This window comes from Dendropsophus ebraccatus, chromosome 4, assembly GCF_027789765.1.
Source record: "Dendropsophus ebraccatus isolate aDenEbr1 chromosome 4, aDenEbr1.pat, whole genome shotgun sequence".
Lineage (NCBI taxonomy): Eukaryota > Metazoa > Chordata > Amphibia > Anura > Hylidae > Dendropsophus > Dendropsophus ebraccatus.
Window position 1 is genome coordinate 131,286,925 of NC_091457.1, and position 19,090 is coordinate 131,306,014.

Genomic DNA, 19,090 nt, shown 5'->3' on the forward strand with positions numbered 1-19,090 from the left:
GGCTGCTGCCCCAGTGCTCCCTCATGACGCCGATACTCGGCCACCCGGACTTCACGCCAAGTTTCACGGACCCGGTGTTCCGGAGATGGATCTCTCACAAATTTTTCAGGGTCTTACACTTTGTGACAGGATCCTCCTGGTTGTCTGCGGAAGCGCTGGGGACGGTCCCGGACCTCCCTTCGTTGGGGGTGTGGAGATGCTCCCAACTACGACATTACCTCCTCTCTCTGCCCCCGGCCGCCCAATTCACTTCCTCCCAAACCTACTTTGAAGCTCTCTGCGATGGCCCTGATGCCATCCGTCACTCTCTGTCTCTAATCTATGCTGACTTGATGACTCCCCCTGACCAAGACCCACCGACTTTCCTGCTAAAGTGGGAAGAAGACCTACAGCTAGACCTGACCACGCAGCAACGGACTAACATCCTCCTCCTGGCCCACAAGGCCACGGTAAGCTCTCGCCTCCAGGAGGCAGGGTACAAAATCGTGTCCCGCTGGTACCAGGTGCCAGTGAAGTTGCATGCGATCTGGCCTGAGACTGACCCGATGTGCTGGCGTTGTGGGGGGGATCGAGGTACCTTCCTGCACATCTTCTGGTCGTGCCCTCTGCTGCAATCTTTCTGGGAGGGTGTGCGAGGGATCGTCCGCCAGGTGACGGGCCTTTCAACAGGTCTCACCCCCGCACTGTTTCTCCTTCATCACTGTGAGATGTCTGTCCGGAAGTATACGCGCTCCCTGCTGCGCTTTCTGGTCATGGCGGCCAGGGCCTGTATCCCTCTGTACTGGAAACGCACTGTCCCCCCGCCGATCTCACTTTGGGTGAGAAAGGTGAATGAACTTATGAGAATGGAGGATCTTACCTCCTCTTTGCACAATACCAATTCCCGCTTCACCAAGACGTGGTTCAGCTGGCTGGAATTTCAGAGCACGGCTGACTACGCCTCTTTGCTGGTGCAGATGGTGGAGACTGATTTGCCCTCTTGAGTGGACCCCGAGAGGGTCTGGTCTGGTGACTGATGGTGGCCCTGGCTTCCCCCCCCCTCCCCCCCCCCCCCACACCTCCTCCCCCCCTTTTTTTTTTTTTTTTTTTTTTTTCCCTCCCCTTCCTCTCTTTCCCTCTCCCTCCCTTTTTTCCTTTCTCAGCTACCGTTTGTGTCATTACCTTGCCTGTATGTCCCCCCCCTTAACCCCCCCTTGCCCCTCTACATTACATTACTTTGTGTGAGTGGGCTCCTGAGTGATCTCTCTTTTATCTTTCCTTTTTCTTCTTTCTGCAGTATCTTTAATGTTAGTATGTTTACACTTTGTGATTGGAAAAGCGGCGGGGATGGTCGGAGCCTTCGCCCTCTTGGCACTTGTTCTACAATTCACTTAGGCTTGTTTGTCTCCTCATGCATGACCTCCTTTTAGGGGTCCTAATTCTCCTCCCCATTTCTGTAGCCTCTACTTTATTATTCTCCCTGGAGAGAATTCGCTTTGTTTACACTGTGTTATGTCACGGGGTGCCGGGAGGGAAGAGGTTTCCTGTTTACTGTCTTTGCCTGCAGAAAATGTGGTTTTGTTCGATTTAAATAAAGAATTTATAAAAAAAATAAAAAAAAAGAAGTGGCTAGAGATGAGCGAACCGGGTTCGGGTTTGAGTTGATCCGAACCCGAACGTTCGGTATTTGATTAGCTGGGGATGCTGAACTTGGATAAAGCTCTAAGGGTGTCTGGAAAACATGGATACAGCCAATGACTATATCCATGATTTCCAGATAGCCTTAGGGCTTTATCCAACTTCAGCAGCCACCGCTAATCAAATACCGAAAGTTCGGGTTCGGATCGACTCGAGCATGCTCCAGGTTCACTCATCTCTAGAAGTGGCATATTCTTTCCATTCTAACACATTGCTCTCTGCTGCCACCTCTGTCATTGACGGGAAATGTCCAAAGCAGGAGAGGTTTTTCTATGGGGATTTGCTGCCGCTCTGGAGAGTTCTTGATATGGACAGAGGTGGCAGCAGAGAGCACTGTGTCAGACTGGAAAGTATACACCATTTCCTGTTGGACATACAGCAGCTGATAAGTACTGGAAGATTTTTAATTAAAAGTAATTTACAACTCTGTATAACTTTCTAAAACCAGTTGATAGTGACAAGAGTATCCCTTTAATGTCACAGTACAATAATAATGTACACAGTGATGTCAAAGTACAGGGATATTGTACACAGTGATGTCACAGTACAGGGATATTGTACACAGTGATGTCACAGTACAGGGATATTGTACACAGTGATGTCACAGTACAGGGATATTGTACACAGTGATGTCACAGTACAGGGATGTTGTACACAGTGATGTCACAGAAATAACATACATAAAAAGAATCACAATGTTCACTGTGACATCACAGCTACGGAGAAAACACAATGAGGTCACAAGCGGATATAATGTCTGCCACCCTGATGTATATAATGTGTGCACTGCAGATGGCCCTCCTCTATGTCTGCCCCCCTGATGTATATAATGTGTGCACTGCAGATGACCCTCCTCCATGTCTGCCTCCCTGATGTATATAATGTGTGCAATGCAGATGGCCCTCCTCTATGTCTGCCCCCCTGATGTATATAATGTGTGCACTGCAGATGGCCCTCCTCTATGTCTGCCACCCTGATGTATACAATGTGTGCACTGCAGATGGCCTCTTATATGTCTGCCACCCTGATGTATATAATGTGTGCACTGCAGATGGCCTCTTATATGTCTGCCACCCTGATGTATATAATGTGTGCACTGCAGATGACCCTCCTCTATGTCTGCCACCCTGATGTATATAATGTGTGCACTGCAGATGGCCTCTTATATGTCTGCCACCCTGATGTATATAATGTGTGCACTGCAGATGACCCTCCTCTATGTCTGCCACCCTAATGTATATAATGTGTGCACTGTAGATGGCCTCTTATATGTCTGCCACCCGAATGTATATAATGTGTGCACTGCAGATGGCCTCTTATATGTCTGCCTCCCTGATGTATATAATGTGTGCACTGCAGATGGCCTCTTATATGTCTGCCACCCGAATGTATATAATGTGTGCACTGCAGATGGCCCTCCTCTATGTCTGCCACCCTGATGTATATAATGTGTGCACTGCAGATGGCCCTCCTCTATGTCTGCCCCCCTGATGTATATAATGTGTGCACTGCAGATGGCCCTCCTCTATGTCTGCCTCCCTGATGTATATAATGTGTGCAATGCAGATGACCCTCCTCTATGTCTGCCACCCTGATGTATACAATGTGTGCACTGCAGATGGCCCTCCTCTATGTCTGCCACCCTGATGTATATAATGTGTGCACTGCAGATGGCCCTCCTCTATGTCTGCCACCCTGATGTATATAATGTGTGCACTGCAGATGACCCTCCTCTATGTCTGCCACCCTGATGTATATAATGTGTGCACTGCAGATGGCCTCCTCTATGTCTGCCACCCTGATGTATATAATGTGTGCACTGCAGATGGCCCTCCTCTATGTCTGCCACCCTGATGTATATAATGTGTGCACTGCAGATGGCCTCTTATATGTCTGCCACCCTGATGTATATAATGTGTGCACTGCAGATGGCCCTCCTCTATGTCTGCCCCCCTGATGTATATAATGTGTGCACTGCAGATGGCCTCTTATATGTCTGCCCCCTGATGTATATAATGTGTGCACTGCAGATGGCCTCCTCTATGTCTGCCCCCCTGATGTATATAATGTGTGCACTGCAGATGACCCTCCTCTATGTCTGCCACCCTGATGTATATAATGTGTGCACTGCAGATGGCCTCTTATATGTCTGCCACCCTGATGTATATAATGTGTGCACTGCAGATGGCCCTCCTCTATGTCTGCCACCCTGATGTATATAATGTGTGCACTGCAGATGGCCTCTTATATGTCTGCCACCCTGATGTATATAATGTGTGCACTGCAGATGGCCTCTTATATGTCTGCCTCTCTGATGTATGTAATGTGTGCACTGCAGATGGCCCTCCTCTATGTCTGCCCCCCTGATGTATATAATGTGTGCACTGCAGATGGCCCTCCTCTATGTCTGCCCCCCTGATGTATATAATGTGTGCACTGCAGATGGCCTCTTATATGTCTGCCACCCTGATGTATATAATGTGTGCACTGCAGATGACCCTCCTCTATGTCTGCCCCCCTGATGTATATAATGTGTGCACTGCAGATGGCCTCTTATATGTCTGCCTCCCTGATGTATGTAATGTGTGCACTGCAGATGGCCCTCCTCTATGTCTGCCCCCCTGATGTATATAATGTGTGCACTGCAGATGGCCCTCCTCTATGTCTGCCCCCCTGATGTATATAATGTGTGCACTGCAGATGGCCTCTTATATGTCTGCCACCCTGATGTATATAATGTGTGCACTGCAGATGGCCCTCCTCTATGTCTGCCACCCTGATGTATATAATGTGTGCACTGCAGATGGCCTCCTCTATGTCTGCCCCCCTGATGTATATAATGTGTGCACTGCAGATGGCCTCTTATATGTCTGCCACCCTGATGTATATAATGTGTCCACTGCAGATGGCATCTTATATGTCTGCCACCCTGATGTATATAATATGTGCACTGCAGATGACCTCCTCTATGTCTGCCCCCCTGATGTATATAATGTGTGCACTGCAGATGGCCTCTTATATGTCTGCCACCCTGATGTATATAATGTGTGCACTGCAGATGGCATCTTATATGTCTGCCACCCTGATGTATATAATATGTGCACTGCAGATGACCTCCTCTATGTCTGCCTCCCTGATGTATATAATGTGTGCACTGCAGATGTCCCTCCTCTATGTCTGCCTCCCTGATGTATATAATGTGTGCACTGCAGATGGCCTCCTCTATGTCTGCCACCCTGATGTATATAATGTGTGCACTGCAGATGGCCCTCCTCTATGTCTGCCACCCTGATGTATATAATGTGTGCACTGCAGATGGCCTCTTATATGTCTGCCCCCTGATGTATATAATGTGTGCACTGCAGATGGCCTCTTATATGTCTGCCACCCTGATGTATATAATGTGTGCACTGCAGATGACCCTCCTCTATGTCTGCCCCCCTGATGTATATAATGTGTGCACTGCAGATGGCCTCTTATATGTCTGCCTCCCTGATGTATATAATGTGTGCACTGCAGATGGCCTCTTATATGTCTGCCACCCTGATGTATATAATGTGTGCACTGCAGATGGCCTCTTATATGTCTGCCACCCTGATGTATATAATGTGTGCACTGCAGATGGCCCTCCTCTATGTCTGCCTCCCTGATGTATATAATGTGTGCACTGCAGATGGCCTCCTCCATGTCTGCCACCCTGATGTATGTAATGTGTGCACTGCAGATGGCATCTTATATGTCTGCCACCCTGATGTATATAATGTGTGCACTGCAGATGGCCCTCCTCTATGTCTGCCCCCCTGATGTATATAATGTGTGCACTGCAGATGGCCCTCCTCTATGTCTGCCCCCCTGATGTATATAATGTGTGCACTGCAGATGACCCTCCTCCATGTCTGCCACCCTGATGTATATAATGTGTGCACTGCAGATGGCCCTCCTCTATGTCTGCCACCCTGATGTATATAATGTGTGCACTGCAGATGGCCTCTTATATGTCTGCCCCCTGATGTATATAATGTGTGCACTGCAGATGGCCTCTTATATGTCTGCCCCCTGATGTATATAATGTGTGCACTGCAGATGGCCCTCCTCTATGTCTGCCTCCCTGATGTATATAATGTGTGCACTGCAGATGGCCCTCCTCTATGTCTGCCACCCTGATGTATATAATGTGTGCACTGCAGATGGCCTCTTATATGTCTGCCACCCTGATGTATATAATGTGTGCACTGCAGATGGCCTCTTATATGTCTGCCTCCCTGATGTATATAATGTGTGCACTGCAGATGGCCCTCCTCTATGTCTGCCACCCTGATGTATATAATGTGTGCACTGCAGATGGCCTCTTATATGTCTGCCACACTGGGCATATGCCAGCTAATGTATATAATGTGGCTACTAATAACTTTTCACAGATTTATGACTTTTTACAATGGTGACGATGACTGTATCCAGCCAATAATGATGATAATTCTCACATTGTGGGGCTGATCTGATCTCATTCAATCAATTACAGAATCATTAGGAAAATGTATTGAACACGTCTTAACATTTTTATTATGGCATTAGCATTACATGCAATTGGCAATGTTCTGGGTTATGGATAATAAATCACAGTGGGGTATGATATGCATACTAGATATGGGGATTATTGCACGATTTAGAGTTCTAGTGGCCGGATCATTAGAAAACGTGATGTGACACGCCTATTGTGTAAAGTACATCCATTGCTGGGTAATGCAGTCATTGACGTTATCACCATCAATCTTCTCGTTTATAGGCCATGTGAGTGATTTAGGGGCCATGCATATATTGTACAAGTAGTATATATAATATATATTGGCTTGTCTATTAAATCTATTACATCTGTCGGCCACTTAACCTGTTAAGAAAACACCTATAGGTATAATGACATTATAAGCACACCTCCCCCATGGTATGGAGCTAATAGGTTGTATATCTCTTAATCCTTCCATACAAACAAAAGCTGCAGCCGCCCCCGCACTGCGATAACCTATATGACATTATGTCAGGAGACATGGACATTGCAGAATGAATCCGTCACCCACCCCTGAAGGCTGTAATATACCACAACATCACTAACACAAGATAGAAAGACAACTCAGAATATTATATAGAGACGTGCATATAGGCTCCATGTGATGAAAGGAATACGTGCAGCCATAATCCACTATACATAATCCATTAACCCTTCCATATAATCAGGGAACTGCCTGATGAGCAAAAAGGAATGGAGATTTGTGCCTAGCGAGGATAGAGCTCCATAACCAGGAGCAGCTGCAATTATCATGATGAGTTGGGCAGATAATCTACGGACAATATGGCACGACGGACACGGCACACACCGGAGATAAGCCCTAGCTGGAGAAAAACTATGGGCAGATCGCGGCAGGATCCACATTGAACTGTATTTGTACCAGGACCTCTAATGTCTCTGTAACTTTCTGCACTAATGAACCTGCAGGAAATTTTAGGAGAATTAAAGGGGTTCTCCGGTTTCTCATGCAGAACATGTAGCACTGGAGGACCTGGCCTGCATTGATTTGAATGGGCACCATGTAATGCAGGATTACTTCTGCGGTGGCGCTGCAGGGATATTGAATCCTTACAGCCAGATGGGATAGCTGATCCAGAGGTGACAATTTGATCGGCTTGTTGTCAATGGACTCATAACGACACAATGACATAATGAATTTACCAATAATAAGAGTCATTATTGGCATAAGGATTACTGGGGTCAGTGCCGATCAATGACATCTGTTCCATCAACTGGAGAATTGATCGGACGTGCTTCCCCATCTGTCCTGCTCAGAAGTCCAGAAGTCTCAGTCATGAAGTACAATATAAGCTACAAGTTCTTGCATAGATGAGACATTTATCTTTAGCACAATACACTACAGGAACAGATCATCTTATCTATGGCCGGCGAGAGAATCTGACAGTCCCAGACCAGAAGCTTTGCTGTCATAGTGCAAAATTACTATTGCTTTTAGGCTAGGGGTATCAAACTTGTGGCCCTCCAGCTGCAAAACTACAATTCCGATCATACCCAGACAGCCAAAGCCGTGAGTTTGACACCTGCACTTTGGGGTGCCTTCACACCTAGCGACGTCGTCTAAGTCCTGGCAGATCACTTTCACTACTGAACGACCGCTGCGTGTATGTAATTCTGCCGGCCCCTTAACCTCTTCAGCTCCCGCACGGCTCCCGCTCCCACTCCGCTGTATACATTACCTCTCCTCGCTGCACAGGGTCCCGGCGTACAGCTCTCCCGCCCGGCCAACCAGTGGCTGCGGCTGGGCAACACACTGATTGGCCGGGCGGGAGAGCAGTACGCCGGGACCCCGCGCAGCGAGGACAGGTAATGTATACAGTGGAGTGGGAGCGGGAGGCGGGAGGCAGCTGAAGGGGTTAAGGGGCTGGCAGAATTACATACACGCAGCAGTCGTTCAGACGGCTGTGTGTATGTAGTGAAAGTGATCTGCCAGGACCTAGACGAATCACAGCGTTATTAACGCTGCGAGTGGGTACGTGTGAAGCTTCCCTTAACTGTTTTTTTGCACAGGTGTCATAGGAAATCTGGATGGCACACAGTCTGGGCACTCTCCACACTCTCACAGGCCATTGAAAACAACTTTTCTGTGAAGCACATTGCAAGAGAATAGCAGCAGCGTTAGGGTGATCAGGGTGATGGGCAGTGTTAGGGTGGTCAGGGTGGTGGGCAGTGTTAGGGTGGTCAGGGTGGTGGGCAGTGTTAGGGTGATCAGGGTAATGGATAGTGTTAGGGTGATCAGGGTGATGGGCAGTGCTAGGGTGATCAGGGTGATGGGTAGTGTTAGGTGATCAGGGTGATGGGCAGTGTTAGGGTGATGGGCAGTGTTAGGTGATCAGGGTGATGGGCAGTGTTAGGGTGATGGGCAGTGTTAGGGTGATCAGGGTGATGGGCAGTGTTAGGATGATCAGGGTGATGGGCAGTGTTAGGGTGATCAGGGTGATGGGCAGTGTTAGGGTGATCAGGGTGATGGGCAGTGTTAGGGTGATGGGCAGTGTTAGGGTGATCAGGGTGATGGGCAGTGTTAGGGTGATCAGGGTGATGGGCAGTGTTAGGGTGATCAGGGTGATGGGCAGTGTTAGGGTGATCAGGGTGATGGGCAGTGTTAGGGTGATCAGAGTGATGGGCAGTGTTAGGTGATCAGGGTGATGGGCAGTGTTAGGGTGATCAGGGTGATGGGCAGTGCTAGGGTGATCAGGGTGGTGGGCAGTGTTAGGGTGATGGGCAGTGTTAGGGTGATCAGGGTGATGGGCATTGTTAGGTGATCAGGGTGATGGGCAGTGTTAGGGTGATGGGCAGTGTTAGGTGATCAGGGTGATGGGCAGTGTTAGGGTGATGGGTAGTGTTAGGGTGATCAGAGTGATGGGCAGTGTTAGGTGATCAGGGTGATGGGCAGTGTTAGGATGATCAGGGTGATGGGCAGTGTTAGGGTGATCAGGGTGATGGGCAGTGTTAGGGTGATCAGGGTGATGGGCAGTGTTAGGGTGATGGGCAGTGTTAGGTGATCAGGGTGATGGGCAGTGTTAGGGTGATCAGGGTGATGGGCAGTGTTAGGGTGATCAGAGTGATGGGCAGTGTTAGGTGATCAGGGTGATGGGCAGTGTTAGGGTGATCAGGGTGATGGGCAGTGCTAGGGTGATCAGGGTGGTGGGCAGTGTTAGGGTGATGGGCAGTGTTAGGGTGATCAGGGTGATGGGCAGTGTTAGGGTGATCAGGGTGATGGGCAGTGTTAGGGTGATCAGGGTGATGGGCAGTGTTAGGGTGATGGGCAGTGTTAGGGTGATCAGGGTGATGGGCAGTGTTAGGGTGATCAGGGTGATGGGCAGTGTTAGGGTGATCAGGGTGATGGGCAGTGTTAGGGTGATCAGGGTGATGGGCAGTGCTAGGGTGATCAGGGTGATGGGCAGTGCTAGGGTGATCAGGGTGGTGGGCAGTGTTAGGGTGATCAGGGTGATGGGCAGTGTTAGGTGATCAGGGTGATGGGCAGTGTTAGGGTGATCAGGGTGATGGGCAGTGCTAGGGTGATCAGGGTGGTGGGCAGTGTTAGGGTGATCAGGGTGATGGGCAGTGTTAGGTGATCAGGGTGATGGGCAGTGTTAGGGTGATCAGGGTGATGGGCAGTGCTAGGGTGATCAGGGTGGTGGGCAGTGTTAGGGTGATCAGGGTGATGGGCAGTGTTAGGTGATCAGGGTGATGGGCAGTGTTAGGGTGATCAGGGTGATGGGCAGTGCTAGGGTGATCAGGGTGGTGGGCAGTGTTAGGGTGATCAGGGTGATGGGCAGTGTTAGGGTGATCAGAGTGATGGGCAGTGTTAGGGTGATGGGCATTGTTAGGTGATCAGGGTGATGGGCAGTGTTAGGGTGATGGGCAGTGTTAGGGTGATCAGGGTGATGGGCAGTGTTAGGGTGATGGGCATTGTTAGGTGATCAGGGTGATGGGCAGTGTTAGGGTGATGGGCATTGTTAGGTGATCAGGGTGATGGGCAGTGTTAGGGTGATGGGCAGTGTTAGGTGATCAGGGTGATGGGCAGTGTTAGGGTGATGGGTAGTGTTAGGGTGATCAGAGTGATGGGCAGTGTTAGGTGATCAGGGTGATGGGCAGTGTTAGGATGATCAGGGTGATGGGCAGTGTTAGGGTGATCAGGGTGATGGGCAGTGTTAGGGTGATCAGGGTGATGGGCAGTGTTAGGGTGATGGGCAGTGTTAGGGTGATGGGTAGTGTTAGGGTGATCAAGGTGATGGGCAGTGTTAGGGTGATCAGGGTGATGGGCAGTGTTAGGGTGATCAGGGTGATGGGCAGTGTTAGGGTGATGGGCAGTGTTAGGGTGATCAGGGTGATGGGCAGTGTTAGGGTGATCAGGGTGATGGGCAGTGTTAGGGTGATCAGGGTGATGGGCAGTGTTAGGGTGATCAGGGTGATGGGCAGTGCTAGGGTGATCAAGGTGGTGGGCAGTGTTAGGGTGATCAGGGTGATGGGCAGTGTTAGGGTGATCAGGGTGATGGGCAGTGCTAGGGTGATCAAGGTGGTGGGCAGTGTTAGGGTGATCAGGGTGATGGGCAGTGTTAGGGTGATCAGGGTGATGGGCAGTGTTAGGGTGATCAGGGTGATGGGCAGTGTTAGGGTGATCAGGGTGATGGGCAGTGCTAGGGTGATCAAGGTGGTGGGCAGTGTTAGGGTGATCAGGGTGATGGGCAGTGTTAGGGTGATCAGGGTGATGGCCAGTGTTAGGGTGATCAGGGTGATGGGCAGTGCTAGGGTGATCAGGGTGATGGGCAGTGCTAGGGTGATCAGGGTGGTGGGCAGTGTTAGGGTGATCAGGGTGATGGGCAGTGTTAGGTGATCAGGGTGATGGGCAGTGTTAGGGTGATCAGGGTGATGGGCAGTGCTAGGGTGATCAGGGTGGTGGGCAGTGTTAGGGTGATCAGGGTGATGGGCAGTGCTAGGGTGATCAGGGTGGTGGGCAGTGTTAGGGTGATCAGGGTGATGGGCAGTGTTAGGTGATCAGGGTGATGGGCAGTGTTAGGGTGATCAGGGTGATGGGCAGTGCTAGGGTGATCAGGGTGGTGGGCAGTGTTAGGGTGATCAGGGTGATGGGCAGTGTTAGGTGATCAGGGTGATGGGCAGTGTTAGGGTGATCAGGGTGATGGGCAGTGCTAGGGTGATCAGGGTGGTGGGCAGTGTTAGGGTGATCAGGGTGATGGGCAGTGTTAGGTGATCAGGGTGATGGGCAGTGTTAGGGTGATCAGGGTGATGGGCAGTGCTAGGGTGATCAGGGTGATGGGCAGTGCTAGGGTGATCAGGGTGATGGGCAGTGCTAGGGTGATCAGGGTGGTGGGCAGTGTTAGGTGATCAGGGTGATGGGCAATGTTAGGTTGATCAGGGTGATGGGCAGTGTTAGGGTTATCAATGTGTACACCCACTGACTGTATATGAAGATTTCTATATCAGATCTGTTATGTCAGGGGGGCTGTAGGTGATGGGCAGTGTTAGGGTGATCAGGGTGATAGGCAGTGTAAGGGTGATGGGCAGTGTTAGGGTTATCAATGTGTGTGCCCACTGACTGTATATGAGTATTTTTATATCAGATCTGTTATGTCAGGGGGCTGTAGTTAGCTATCATGACTTGTATAGCTATAAAAACAATACAGATAAGGGGGGGGGGGGGCACTTATGTTATTGGGGATATTTGGAATAGGATAGCATTTCTATGGGAAGGAATAAAAGGAATGGTAACCACACCAGAGGCTTTATATAGGAGAATATAGACAGGAAAGATTTAGGAATTGAATAGTAACACAGATCTAGCAGGAGGATGACAGTCTGAGGAAGGCAGTATACACAGTGCTGCACACAGTAACCACGACCTAGACAGTCATGACACAGGGATGTCTACTAGAGGCCTGCACACATCACAGACAAGATCTGCAAGTACAGTATTCTGCCTTTGGATCAGTTATCCGTCTACAGACTAATAGATACATGCAGATGCAGGACTCTAATATAAACCTGTCTCCTCAACCACCAGATGACTGATGAACTGCGAAAGCAGCGAGGACATTGTGAGTGACTTTCCTGCATACACGCACCATCCACATGTCATTGCTCACAGCTTTAGTTATGGAAAGGATAAGGCTACAGATCACAGTGAGAGTATGAGGACAGGGGATGCAGGATCTCTAGGGGTTCATTCAGGAGGGGAAATGGAGCTAGAGACAGAGGTGTCCTTGGTCCTGGTGTGTGGGGGTATGGGGTCAGGTTCTGGATCCTGAAGGGTGGCTATGAGGGTGGCTACTGGTAGCAGGACTGTGGAGGGCAAGTTTACTGTCTCATCAATCAGGCATGGGGTCCCGTACAAGGAGAAACAAGGGGGCACTGTGGGGATGGATCAGGTTGGGAACTTGTGAAAATACAGGATTTTTAAGGTTGTGGAGATGAGAGGGTACTTTAGGGTCCTGAGGTATGTGAGTGTCAGATACAAGTAGACCCCAGAGGAGGTGTCAAGTTTTGCATCCTAAGGTGTAGGTGTGAGATTTGGTACTGGAATCATCGATGGCAACAATACAGATTTATGGTCTTGTGTATCGGGTATGGGGTCAGGTACAAGGAGAGATGGGAGGGTGCTACAGGGTCTACAGGTGTTGTGGGTGTGGAATCAGGTTAGGGTCATTTTACACAGACAGATTATCTGCCAAAGATTTGAAGCCAAAGCCAGAAACAGACTATAAACAGAGATCAGGTCATAAAGGAAAGCCTGAGATTTCTCCTCTTTTCAAATCCATTCCTGGCTTTGGCTTCAAATCTTTGCCAGACAATCTGTCAGATAATCTTTCTATGTAAATGGACCCTTAGGTTGTGGGTCTTGGGTACTGGCGATATGATTACAGGTTTTCAATCTGGTGCAATAATTGAAGTGAGTAGGTTTATTGTCTTGTGGATCAAGTATTGGTCAGGAATAAAGGAGGATAAAAGGTCATTACAAGGCCTAAGTGTGTGAGTATAGGGTCAGCTTCTGGGTCCTGAGCTGTGGGTATAAGTGCAAGGTGAACATTTCTGGTCTTATAGATCAAATACAAGGAGAAGTAAGAAAACAACATGGGATGTAGAGTTGTAGGTTCTGGATATTGGGGTATGGGTATAGGATCAGGTCCTGGATCCTCAGGTGTGGGTATGTGATTCCGTACAGGTGACATGGCTGTATGGTGCACGTTTCTAGTCCTCCAGAATGAGAGATCTAGAGGTGTGTATGGAGTAAGGTTCTGGATATCCAGGTGTGGGTATAAATGGCAGGTTTACAGTCTTGTTGGTCAGATACAAGAAAAGCCCATGGGGCACTGCAGAGTCTATAGGTGTGTATAGGATCAGGGTCAGAGGGAAGAGCTGTGGGGTTTTACGCATCGGTAGGTGTTATGTAGGTCAGGTGGGGCCAGTGGGAGCAGCAGGTCTAAGGGGGCCTTTACACACAGAGATTTTTCTGACGGATTTTCGAAGCAAAAGCCAAGAACAGACTATAAACAGAAAAGACTGAGTTTTCTCCTCTTTTCAAATCGATTCCTGGCTTTGGCTTAAAAAAACTGACAGATAAATCTGTCTGTGTAAATGCACCATTACTGCCTGGAAGCATTTATCCCCACCTGTGGCTCTACAGCTTGAGGCTGGCAGGATATAATGATCGGTATAGGCAGGGGTGACAGGCTGGGGATCGGTATAGTCAGGGGTGACAGGCTGGGGATCAGTATAGTCAGGGGTGACAGGCTGGGATCGGTATAGTCAGGGGTGACAGGCTGGGATCGGTATAGTCAGGGGTGACAGGCTGGGATCAGTATAGTCAAGGGTGACAGGCTGGGATCAGTATAGTCAGGGGTGACAGGCTGGGATCGGTATAGTCAGGGGTGACAGGCTGGGATCGGTATAGTCAGGGGTGACAGGCTGGGATCGGTATAGTCAGGGGTGACAGGTTGGGATCGGTATAGTCAGGGGTGACAGGCTGGGATCGGTATAGTCAGGGGTGACAGGCTGGGATCAGTATAGTCAGGGGTGACAGGCTGGGATCAGTATAGTCAGGGGTGACAGGCTGGGATCAGTATAGTCAGGGGTGACAGGCTGGGATCAGTATAGTCAGGGGTGACAGGCTGGGATCGGTATAGTCAGGGGTGACAGGCTGGGGTCGGTATAGTCAGGGGTGACAGGCTGGGATCAGTATAGTCAGGGGTGACAGGCTGGGGATCAGTATAGTCAGGGGTGACAGGCTGGGATCAGTATAGTCAGGTGTGACAGGCTGGGGATCAGTATAGTCAGGGGTGACAGGCTGGGATCAGTATAGTCAGGGGTGACAGGCTGGGATCAGTATAGTCAGGGGTGACAGGCTGGGATCAGTATAGTCAGGGGTGACAGGCTGGGATCGGTATAGTCAGGGGTGACAGGCTGGGGATCAGTATAGTCAGGGGTGACAGGCTGGGATCGGTATAGTCAGGGGTGACAGGCTGGGGATCAGTATAGTCAGGGGTGACAGGCTGGGATCAGTATAGTCAGGGGTGACAGGCTGGGATCAGTATAGTCAGGGGTGACAGGCTGGGATCAGTATAGTCAAGGGTGACAGGCTGGGATCGGTATAGTCAGGGGTGACAGGCTGGGATCAGTATAGTCAGGGGTGACAGGCTGGGATCAGTATAGCCAGGGGTGACAGGCTGGGGTCGGTATAGTCAGGGGTGACAGGCTGGGGATCAGTATAGTCAGGGGTGACAGGCTGGGATCAGTATAGTCAGGGGTGACAGGCTGGGATCAGTATAGTCAGGGGTGACAGGCTGGGATCAGTATAGTCAGGGGTGACAGGCTGGGATCAGTATAGTCAGGGGTGACAGGCTGGGATCAGTATAGTCAGGGGTGACAGGCTGGGATCGGTATAGTCAGGGGTGACAGGCTGGGATCGGTATAGTCAGGGGTGACAGGCTGGGGATCAGTATAGTCAGGGGTGACAGGCTGGGATCGGTATAGTCAGGGGTGACAGGCTGGGATCAGTATAGTCAGGGGTGACAGGCTGGGGGTCAGTATAGTCAGGGGTGACAGGCTGGGATCGGTATAGTCAGGGGTGACAGGCTGGGATCAGTATAGTCAGGGGTGACAGGCTGGGATCAGTATAGTCAGGGGTGACAGGCTGGGATCAGTATAGCCAGGGGTGACAGGCTGGGGTCGGTATAGTCAGGGGTGACAGGCTGGGATCAGTATAGTCAGGGGTGACAGGCTGGGATCGGTATAGTCAGGGGTGACAGGCTGGGATCGGTATAGTCAGGGGTGACAGGCTGGGGATCAGTATAGTCAGGGGTGACAGGCTGGGATCGGTATAGTCAGGGGTGACAGGCTGGGATCAGTATAGTCAGGGGTGACAGGCTGGGGGTCAGTATAGTCAGGGGTGACAGGCTGGGATCGGTATAGTCAGGGGTGACAGGCTGGGATCAGTATAGTCAGGGGTGACAGGCTGGGATCAGTATAGTCAGGGGTGACAGGCTGGGATCAGTATAGCCAGGGGTGACAGGCTGGGGTCGGTATAGTCAGGGGTGACAGGCTGGGATCAGTATAGTCAGGGGTGACAGGCTGGGATCGGTATAGTCAGGGGTGACAGGCTGGGATCGGTATAGTCAGGGGTGACAGGCTGGGGATCAGTATAGTCAGGGGTGACAGGCTGGGATCAGTATAGCCAGGGGTGACAGGCTGGGATCAGTACGGCTGGGATCAGTATAGTCAGGGGTGACAGGCTGAGGATTGGCAGATCGGTGGGTATCAGTGATGGTGCCGGGATAACGGGCCGGTTGGCTCAGGCACACATGACCCGGGTCACACACACACTCCGCGGGTCACACACCATCTTCCTACCTCCACCGAGCTCCCCCGGCTCGTCCATCCTCGCCCCCTCCAGAGAAAACCGAGATCCCGCACCGAGCCACGAACACTCTCCCGTCCGGCCCCCTCCTACCCGCCCCCCATGTCACTGATGAGGCACCGGGCGATCCCTGGCAGCTCCGTCCGGCATCTCCTCACATCCGGGCGACCGCGGTTCTCATGGCAACCGCTCCTGTCTCCTGTCACTGCTTACTGGTGGAGAACGGGTTAACGTGCCCCGTGGGGAGGGGGCGGGGCTGGGATTAACTCCCTGCGCTCCGAGTCATGTGACCAACAAAATAAACCTTCGCGGGGGGTGCGAGGGCTGGGCGTGCTCTCATCCAGACGCTGATTGGCTGACGGCGGCGCACTGCTGGCATCTGATTGGCTGAGAGCGAGAGATGCTGAGCATAACAGCGCTGGAGGATGGAGAGTGGTCAGCTGGTCCTTCAGTCCCCGCGGCTCAGACTGGAGAGCACCGCTGCTGCTGCTGAGGAGGATGACGAGGGTGATGAGGAGGAGGGTAATGATGAGGAGGAGGAGGAGGGTAATGATGAGGAGGAGGAGGATGAAGAAGGGGTCATACGGTCATAGTAACCACACGGGAGAACAGGTGTACATACAGTATACATATATACAGCCAGCACTCGCATATTGTGCACCTTCTGTTTCTCTGTGTGTAAAATCACAAGTACACGTTCACATTGCAGAGTGTAGATATCAATTATCAGGTAGCCCAATACAAACCCTCCAGAACAGCGCCCCTAACCTCACCTGGAGGGACAAAGAGACCATGGCAGAGTACCTTCCCCTACATTATACTGTGGAGTCACCTACAGTCATATTCATCTAAGCTGTAAGGGAGAAGTGGCAGCTCGGCACTGTACTGTTCCTCTGTTGCTCCTCCTGGAAATCTGAATAAAGGGTCATCTCACTAGTGGAGTGTCCTGTTAGTAAGAGCACATGTAACACCAGGGCCGGACTGGGACTGAGAATCAGCCCTGCCATTTCAGGGCACACAGGCCCACTCGCCGTGCAGTGAGAAGTTATGAGAGGATGTTGTGAGTGCAGCACGGCTACATGTTGTATCATCACGGCCAATCGCAGATAATAACACAGTAAATGGGGCCAGAAGCTTCTGTCTCTGTACTGTGTAGCTGAGCGACAGTTACAGGTCGTCACCACTACACAGTGTACAGAGACAGACTGCTTCCGGCCCCGGTCACCGTGCTCAGTTTAACACCACCAACACATACTGACTAATACCACCACATACTGACTAATACCACCACATTCTGACTGATACCACCGCATATTGACTGATACCACCACATACTGACTGATACCACCACATACTGACTGATGCCACCACATACTGACTGATGCCACCACATACTGATTAATGTCACCACACACTGACTAATGTCACTGCATACCGACTAATACCGCCACATACTGACTAATAACACCGCATACTGACTAATAATACCACATACTGACTAATATCACCACATACTAATACCACCACATACTGACTAATGTCACCACATACTGACTAATGTTACCGAATACCGACTAATACTACCGCATACCGACTAATACCACCGCATACTGACTAATACCACCACATACTAATACCACCACATACTGACTAATACCTTCACATACTGACTAATACCATCGCAAACTGACTAATGTCACCGCATACTGACTAATACCACCACATACTGACTAATACCACCACATTCTGACTAATACCACCACATACTCACTAATGTCGCCACTGCTACTGAACAAAATCCGCTTTAAAAAGACCAATATCACCTCATACAGTTATATAGAGGTACCCAGCTCCATACAGGTTCTGTACACCATATACATTACAGTGCAATTACATCAGGTGACTCAAAGGGGACATCTTCTCTCATTGGAGTTCTTCTCCTTTCATTTTCTTCCCCATCTGCCCTGGGCCTTTAGTACTTCTCCGAGCCACGAATCCACAGAATCTGCCAGACAAACATATTAGGCTTCTCACTCTGGCATCATCCTCATCTCTATACAAACTGCACATCTGTATTGGCCCCTTTACATCCTCATTTAGTGGGTAGGCTGACTCTATGTGACCCCCTTATAGTATATGCCCCCCTCTATGTAGCCTCCTTATAGATGGTTCCCCTCTGTGTATCCCCTATAGTATATGCCCTCCCTCTATGTAGCCACCTTATAAGAGGCCCCTTGTTCAGTCTTCCATATAGATGGCTCCATGTGCAGCTACTTGAGAGCCTCCCCTCTGTGTAGTCCCCTTATAGTAGATGATACCCTCTGTGCATCCACTATAATATATGGCCCTCTTCTCTGTAGCCCCTCTTTATAGATGGCCCCTCTGTGTATTCCACTATAGCAAATGCCCCCCTCTATGCATGCCCTATTATATACGCCCCCCATCACGTGCAGTCCCCATTATAGATGGCCCCCTGTGTTGTCCCCCTTCTACATGCCCCCTAAAGATGGCCCCCTTATGTTGTCCCCCTTATAGATGGCTCCCCCTGTGTTGTCCCCTTTATAGATGGCCCTCCTGGGTTGTCCCCCGTATAGAAGGCCCTCCTGTGTTGTCCCCCTTATAGATGGCCACGCATGTTTCCTCCCCCCATGTTGTCCCCTTATAGATGGCACCCCTGTGCTGTCCCCTTATAGATGCCCCCAATGTTATCCCCTTATGCATGCCCCCCTATAGAAGGCCCCCTGTGCTCTCCCCCTTATAGATGCCCCCCCGTGTTGTCCCCTTATAGATGCCCCCATATGTTTTCCTGTTATAGATGGCTCCCTATGTTGCCCCCCCTTATAGGCCCCCTCTCCTACTATGTTGTCCCCTTATAGATGGCCCCCTCTCCTCCCTATAGATAGCCCCCTCTCCACCTATGTTGTCCCCTCCTTATAGATGGTCCCCTCTCCCCTCTATGTTGC

At 50.3% G+C, this 19,090-nt stretch overlaps 1 protein-coding gene across 14 annotated transcripts in view; it reads right to left on the reverse strand.

Annotated features, from left to right (window-relative positions):
* CACNA1D (calcium voltage-gated channel subunit alpha1 D) overlaps positions 1-16,547 on the reverse strand; it is a 256,373-nt gene extending 239,826 nt beyond the window's left edge. For 6 of the 14 annotated variants that reach the window (XM_069967030.1, XM_069967025.1, XM_069967024.1 and 3 more), the window contains exon 1: positions 16,121-16,544. In XM_069967030.1, coding sequence (XP_069823131.1) covers positions 16,121-16,148 — 28 coding nt within the window. In that variant the 5' untranslated portion in view covers positions 16,149-16,544. Of the gene's footprint in view, positions 1-16,120 lie in introns of all 14 variants that reach the window. The other 8 variants (XM_069967038.1, XM_069967021.1, XM_069967027.1 and 5 more) reach the window with 6 other exon arrangements.
* Between the last annotated feature and the right edge of the window lie 2,543 nt (positions 16,548-19,090).